Consider the following 8,558-nt stretch of genomic DNA (forward strand, 5'->3'; position numbering starts at 1 on the left):
ACCACCTACTACTATCTACTTAGGATGATTGTCATGACTGTAGATGAGATCTGCAAATACAGGCAAAACAGCTAGGAGTTCACACTAGTAACATCGAGTCAGTACCCCATTACCTTCGTTCGGCGGCTCTAGGGAGTACATAGATAAGGAAAAAAAAAAAAAAAAAAAAGAAAGAGAAAACGAGGCAAGACGGTTAGATTATTCTCAGTTTTCTTTTTCTGCAAAAACTATTTTCGCCCCCTCCCCCACCCACGTGTCTATTGTGTGTTTTCACGCGCGTTTTACGTTCTCTCGGTCGTAATCGATCTCTGCCGCTTCTCTCTCTCTCTCTCTCTTTCTCTCCCGTGCTCTCCGTTTTCGAGAACTGCGATAAAGCGCGAATATGCAAACGCCATATGTTAACGTCCCTCCCTTGTCTTTTGTTCTATTTTTTTTTTTTTTTTTTTTTAATACGTCACGTCGTCGCTTCTCTGTTACGTTCATATTGATCTTTCATTTCATCTCGAAATCTATCGCTTGCGCGCGCGCGCGCGCTATTAATCACAATTCATTATTATCCACTCTTTGACACAATCCCGCCTGCCTCTCCTCCTCCTCCTCCGTTCATTCTTCATATTATCGTTTCTCCGTGCAAATCATTTCTTATGATATTTCTGCATTTCCCGCTCTCTTCTTCTCTTTATGAAACTAAACTGAATCGCTCGCTTCATTATTTTTCATTTTTCCGCGCGCGCGCGCGCGCGCGAATGTTTCATTTTCTTCTTCGTCATTAAACATCGCATTATTACTTCGCGCCGAGCACAAATGTGTCTGAGAAGCGCGTGCGCGATATATCTATTTATTTATATAAATATATAGACCATATTCCCCTGCGAGTAATTTTTACCTTTCGAAGATCGCAATTTGTCTATACAAAACTCATCTCATGTCTCTTTCGAGTAGCACACGCGCTAACTTTTGTAGCCATCGCTTTTTAACCACGTCTCTTTCACGTATCTCTTATATTTTTATATATTTAAAAGAATTGTATATTGTACTATTGTTGGTGCATCTTCGTTTTACTTACTCGCTCACCAATCATATATCGCTTAAATTTTTAAATCTTATCTCACTAACGATGCTTCCACCTCACTCTGTTACTACAAGCGCAGTTTTTCTTTAGTATTCATTGAACTTTACTTCGTAAACGATGTCAATAGGAAGTTACTGGCGTATTTTTGTAATTTTTTTTCGTGTGCATTTTAGTGAAAATTTATACGAACAGTATATACATTTCGCTTAAAAATTATATATGATAAAAAATTTATCCAGTAACTTGCTATAAATTTTTCAACTATTTAAATCTGATTCGGTGTACAATAATTGTAGGTACAATAATTTATTATTAATATATCCATTATATCGCATATTTAATATTTATTACTTGTTAATAATATTTTTGTAATGAAGATATTTTTTAGCAATTGTTACAAAATCTGACGCGCTACAATTTGTACGCCAATATCAGACTTGTACCTCTTCACATTTTTTAATTACATCTTATCTTTTCACGTAACAATATCAATCTTTGATTCTCTTTTTTTCACACACACCCACACACACGCCCACACGTTCTCAAACACACAACGCAAATCGCATGTGACGCAATCACTTAAGCTTCGTCACATAAACACAAACTGCAATATATATTCGTACAATCTCCGTTTAACAGCCGGTTTGACGAATCAATCGTTGACGAAGGAACATCAAAGGGATCGAATAAAACTTCGATTCGCATAGACGACGGCGCGCCGAGCTGCAACGATCATTATTGCCAAGACCAGTCGGAGCTCTAATTCAAGCTTCTTGTGTTATTTGATTGTTTCCAGTCTGTCGATTCTAGACGACCAATAAACAGACAGACACGCTCGTGCTTAACACGCGAACACTCGGCAATAAGCAAGGCGAGAGATGGGTAAGCCGCGCTCGTTGCGGCCACGTGCGAAAATCCGCATTCATGATATATTATACGTCTCACCACCATTGTCGTATCTATATCTATTTAATCGTTTCACACGACGCTTCGTTGCATTATTATATCCCGTTCTCAGCCCATTAAAATTGATACATTTGTACACCGGCCTTCCCACCACTGAAATTCGGTCTGTTGTTGCCGCCTGATTTTTACCCACTCCATTGTTGTGTAATTTCCGCATTTTTGATCGGTTTTCTCATTTTTCTTGCGAGATCGAGTGCCTTCCGAAGAACAAACATCGTATTGTTTTGTGTAAAAGCTTATTTATATTTATATAAAAAAAAAAACAACATTCAACATTCTTCGTGATATTGTTGCTACTTTCATACGAGGATCTCTCATTATTTGTTTTTCCTTTACTGCGAAGCATTCGATCGTCCATTTGTGTATATCCTTTCACATGTTTTCTCTGTGTATGTCTTTATATTATACCGCCAGTCTGTTACGAGATTATGTTTCTTTGTATGAGGAAACAATATGTATATACGTATGTGTGTATGTGTGTGTGTGTGTGTGTGCGTGCGTGCGCGCGCGCGCGCGAAAATTATCCCGTTCAATTATCGAATTAATCAACTCGAGCTAAAAATCGAAACCGCGCGTTTTTATCGACACCCTACATATTATACGACACCACTTTATCTATTTGCTCCCTAACACTAACCGCCTAGAAGTAACATTCGGTTATTTAGCGTTATATTTCTTATTGTTACCGCCACGATATATTGTTTTTTGTGAATGTATAATCGTTGTGTTACAACATTCTCTCTCCCTCATCTTTCCTTGCTGCCGGACCCGAAGGAGGAGAAAAGGTGACGAGTTTCGGAGCACCTAATTCCACAATTGCTATCTCACTTGATCAAAATCGAAAGAAATACAAAAAAAAAAACCACAAAAAAAAAAAGAAAAAAAAAGAAAAAAAAAGAAAAGATCGTGTAAAATAACGTCCGTGAAAACGGAAATCAAAATTTTGCGAACAAAACGAGAATATTTATACATGTACATATAACGGAAACGGAATTGGTTTTGACAATTATAAAGAGAGAAAAATAAAAGAATCCACTCACTGCCAAAGCCCACCCATCCACAACCCCACATCACGCCCGACCACTCGTGCACCGGAATACGCATGCGCATGCCTCCCTGCCTGCATCCGTTTATACGTTTATTACATACGTACAAGTAATTGATTATTAATAATTATCTTATATACCGTATAACTCTTGATTGAATATATACATTGGCATTTTTACGTTACGTTTGTCTAGTAACTTTGTTTACTGTTTTTTTATTTATTTAACGTTGCGTGTTTTTTGCCATTCGTATTGCACGTATCTTGCTGTTGCCGAGCGGCCGATGGACCACGTCGGAGGAAGAGTCTGATTATAGATTATATACATAGATATGTGCATATTTAGTTATAGAGGTGAATATTTGAGTATAAATAATACATATCGCTGCCGAAATTTCTTTCGTGTCGAGAGACACCGAACAGTCATCATTCAAAGTCAATTAGATAAAAACTTTCGTCACCAAACGTGCTTTATTCACATGCAACAAGCACCGATGTTCGCTATTTTCATACGATTCAACGCATGCGTAAATTTGTGAAGTAAGATTCATATTGTTCAGTGAGAAATTTCGGTAAAAAAAAAAAAAAAAGAAAACTGACGATGGATCCTGTCCAAGGATCTAACGTTTAGGACTTCCTCCGACGATCTCGATCAGGCCGTTTTAGCTGCCACCGCTATAGCTACGATCGCTCTAACGCTCTTTCTGTCCTACCTATAGACCTAGAAAAAGCCGAGTACCAGGTTTAAAACTCCTGAAGGAGATTCTGAGCCCGGGCACTCCGGACTCCTGCCGCTGTCGTCCGTTGGGCAAGATCTCCCGGGCGGCCGACGGACGCTTCGTCGTGGCGGACTCGGTGCTCAGCTCGACCAACAACAGCATCCTGGACGTTTCCAGCAGCGACGATGGCGGTTTCCTGCCAAAGCAACGGCTCAAGTCCTCCTGGAGGCGTCCGTTGGTCGGTACCAGCCAGCTCAGCCTGAGATCCGACGGCAGCGGCGTGTCCATAGGTCCGTTGCGATCGACCGGTTACTGTCATCACGATCCCGCCACCCTGACGAGGATACCGCCCGCGAATGTCTGCACAATTGTGTCGCCCAGGTTTCTGGCCAGTTCGCCGAGCGGAGCTCCCGTCTGGAACCCTCTGTACTTTAGCGATCTCAGCTCGGTTAAACAACCATCCTCCGGCGAACGTTCCTTTCCGACGCCGCCTGGTTACCTTCAGCTGCGCAGCGTGCACCAGCGATACAGCCAGGAGTTGCCATCGCTCAGGGCAATTCACGCTGAGTCCAGGCGATTCGTGCCGGTTCAACCGCTCGCCACGTCCTCGCCGCCACAACCGGCCGGACGACCGAGAGCAAGGCTGCCGCCGAGGCACGCCAGACATGCCCGATCGGCGCCTGAGCTTGCGGCCTCGCCCGATCTGGAAACCTCGCCCGAGAGCAGATCCAGCAGCTCGGGTTTTGGCAGCAAGAACACCTCGCAACAAAATCAGAGTTCAAGGAGTGGCAGCACAGTGGCTGAATGGCGACCGCCACCCTACCGGCCGCCCCCGCCGCCTCTCGTGGGTCGCTGGCTCGAGCTCCAAGATCAGCCCAAAGTGGGACATACGCACATACAGAACGCCGTGGACGCCGGCAGTGTCGACGGCCATTACGAGTTCGATCCGGTATCGTGCACACCGACGCCCACGTCGGCCTCGACGCCTACGCGCGAGGAGCGGCCACCGATGCATCAGATCCACACCATCCACGTTCCCCACATTCATCAGGTGCACACGGTACAACATCATCAGGCGCCAAGGTACAACAGAGACAACATAGAGGCCAGGGTGCAGGCGATGAAAGCGGAGTTTCATCAGTTTCGACAAAGACAGGCGAGAAGAAGGCAAAGCGCGCATTTGGAAAGTGCGTGTTGAAGAGAACTCTCGAAACTTGACTCGATCGATTAAATGTTCGCATTCTTTAAGGACGCTGCGTAGTTATAAGTCTACTGACGAGAGTGAAAATATATTTAAGTCAGAGCAAGAGAAAATTGCATGAGAGATGAGGACACGTTACAGCTAGTTCGACTGATTACGGTACAGTAAAGTGGTGGTAACAGAAGCGGTTACTACAGAGAGAGAGAGAGAGAGAGAAACAATTCACGACGTGACGGAACAGCACACACTCGAAGAGCTGGACGATGAAAACGAAAGAATCTAAAAGGATACTGTTTCGTGATGAGAGATGATTCGGTTCTTATCTTAACGGGGTAGAGAGGACTGCGTTTCGACGTAACGACGACACGATCATCACCAAAGACCAACCGCCGCAGCAGCACAACGACGATCATCATCACACGTGATTTTGCATTAGAGGAGTTTTAAGTCAATTCTAGTAGCTGGACATCCATCTACAAAAGAAGGCTGTTATAAACGTCAGCTCAGGAGTATATAAGTTTTCGCACAACCACTGAGATGGAAGCGACGTAGTAGAAAAAAAAAAACAAAAAAAAAATAAAAATAAAAAACCGTACGTTAAGACGATAATTCTTCGGAGTCTCGCTCGTTTACCGATTTAGAAGGATCGTCGAGCATTCTTCGGGGGAAGCAATCTCGATATCATTCACCCACGGGGGATTTACTCGGTGGGATTTACCCAGCGACGTTCAGCGACATCGATCGCGCTAGGGGGATCTATAAATGTAGAAACGAAGCGCGAAAAAAAAACAAAAAAACAAAAAAAAAAACGAAAAAACGTTCGAATCCGATTATTATTGGTCATATCCCGCGTACACCAACCACGCCTACGTCCGGTTTAGAGGACCGTGATTTTTAACGTTACTACATATAAATATATATATACATATATATATAATATAATGTAGAGGAACATAAATAAAGAGTTTACGTGAACGAGTAATAAGGGAAGGACAATTTTTTTAACTCAGTGGAACTGTCCTAGAGAATAGGAAGTGCGCAGAGGAAGAAAACCACTCCCGGCTGGCTCAAAGGGATGCTATTATTACGATGCTGTCCCGCGTCGCGACCGAAAAACGGGAAAAACGAGAAGAAAAAAGAAAAAAGAAAAAGAAACGTAGGAGGACATAGTTACGTCGGCATGATACTCCAAAGAAACTGTACCACTGTACATGCTCTTCGTATATCTTTAAAGAAAAAAAAAAAGAAAAAACGAACTGTAAGATTAAATTTAATCGTACACTGTAAGTAATAATTGAAAAAAAAAAAAAACGAAAGGGAAACTAAAAAAGTAAGATAATCGAAGAATTACCACATACATACACACACACACACACAAACACACACACACATATACAGAAAGACACAAACACACACAAAAGTAATTATATCGATGAGCAATGGACTCGAAACGTGATATTAGGCCGAAGCTTGCCTCGAGATTGCTTAAGGACTCACTCATACTGCACTGCCTGTTTAGGGTTTCGCTAGCAACCCAACATATTATCGGCACAATAATTTTTCTTAAGCAACGTAAAAAAAAAAAAAAAAAAAAATAAACTCGAGAATAAGAATAACGTTCTTTGAATCTACGCGCGGTCGGCCGGTGCAGAGCGACGGCTGCGCGCGCACGCTTACCACGCGCGCTGCTATGTTGGCAACACGGTGTGGTCAAATCACCTATCGGCACTCCGGGATCTCTACCGGACGCCCTTTTCGAATTAGACTAGCAGCGCGAACGTGTTCGAACTTGAAAAAAAAAAAAAAGAAAAGAAAAGAAAAGAAATCTTGCACGCAAAAGAGAAGAGAATAATTTTCTTTTCAACGAACTGCTGATGAGAGAAGAATCCAACTGTGCGTTTCATTTCATACGAAGACTTTTGTCGTCAAATATAATTATAAGCAAAACTCTAAAATAAATATAAGTAAAGATATATAAATAATTAAGTAGAGAAGGGCGACCGATAGGAACGCGCGATCATCACCGCCGAAAGTGGCGTGCGCGCGTACACACACACACATGCGCCGATTACGCCGGAGTTCGTATATTAGAGAGAAAACGAATAAGACACACGCGACACACGCGCAAGGATACACAATCCTAATACAATTGACACGTTAAACACATACACACACACATACACACATATACACATATACGAAAGAGGCGTTCTTCGAGACCCACCTAATTCTCATCAAACGCATCAGATCATCTCGAATCTCGTGAGATCGGGGGCCGGCGTTCGCCGATCGCGGGAGTTTTCGGACAAATCTACGGGCTAATCAGTGTCGAGCCGCGCGACCTAACGACGACGTAAAAAACGTCTCTCTCCCCGGCGAGACGGGGATCCGGCGGCGCGCTCGTTCCTCTTCTTACCCTTTTTTTCTAATTTTCTCTACACGCGCGATCTGGAGACTCTCTCCCCTCCCCAAATGTGAAAATCGCGATCGGTTCCCGGCCCGCGGCCTCCGAGGCGTTTTACTTTCTTTATAGTACAAACACTTATTTATATATATATATATATATATACATATATATATATGTACGTATTATACATATTTATTATAAATATTAGCAAGGGCCCTACACTCACGATTCAACTATACTTCGACGAACCGTAATGTCGAGGAGAGAAAAAACAAACAGAGGAAGACGAATATAAAAATAAAAATAAAAAAAAAAAGAATTTGGCGTGGACGCCGTAACGAGGCGGGACGCTCTGTACAATTTCGTTAAAATACGCATATGTGCGTGTATGTGTGCGTGCGTACGACGTGCGAATGTGCGGAATGAGACGAGGACGAGCGAAGAGACTGCGAGCGAGAATGTAAACACGGAATGTGAGTAAGAGTGCGGTTGTTGAGACAAAAAAAAAAAAAAAAAAACGTAAAACTAAATGTTAACACACGCAGGTATAGCGGAATAATAAAAAATAAAAAATAAAAAAAACTGATGATAAAAGTTAAGAGATAAACGGAGGTTACGCGAAAGAATACCAATATTCTAAAGTAATTCTAATGATTAAATTAATAATTTGATAAATTAATTGATATTGTAAATCGTAAACAACGTAGCGTGTAGCGTATTAATCAACGAGAGCAAAAAAACGCGGCGAATATTCGTAAATTAATTATATCTGCGCGACAATTACGTGACACTTAGGAGAGCGACGGGGGAGGAGAAACGCTGAAGAGAAAAAGAAAGAGAGAGAGACTTGCGTAAGGAAAAAAAACGAAAGAAAGATATCAATTTTTATCGTCACGCTTTGATCATCGAAAAATCATGAAAAATATTAGCGATATGTACCGTGAGACGTGTCGTTGGAGAAGCAAAACAGAATAAATTTGACTCAAGGTTCGTTGAAATATGTCTATGAAACGTTTCCGACGTGGTGATAAATTTGTATGCGAAGAAAAAATTTTGACAGACTCCCTCCCCCTCTTTGTGAATGGATGCGAGAAGAAAGAAAGAATCGTGATCGTGAGAGATAGCGAGAGAAAGAGAAAGAGAGAGAG

At 42.1% G+C, this 8,558-nt stretch overlaps 1 protein-coding gene across 1 annotated transcript in view; it reads left to right on the forward strand.

Annotated features, from left to right (window-relative positions):
- LOC109853574 (protein turtle-like) overlaps positions 1-7,946 on the forward strand; it is a 70,224-nt gene extending 62,278 nt beyond the window's left edge. The window contains exon 15 of the mRNA XM_020425817.1: positions 3,803-7,946. Within this exon, the coding sequence (XP_020281406.1) occupies positions 3,803-5,000 (1,198 nt within the window). The 3' untranslated portion in view covers positions 5,001-7,946. The remainder of the gene's footprint in view (positions 1-3,802) is intronic.
- Positions 7,947-8,558: the final 612 nt, after the last annotated feature.

This window comes from Pseudomyrmex gracilis, unplaced genomic scaffold (genome assembly GCF_002006095.1).
Source record: "Pseudomyrmex gracilis isolate BER0280 unplaced genomic scaffold, ASM200609v1 scaffold_51, whole genome shotgun sequence".
Classification (NCBI taxonomy): Eukaryota; Metazoa; Arthropoda; class Insecta; order Hymenoptera; family Formicidae; genus Pseudomyrmex; species Pseudomyrmex gracilis.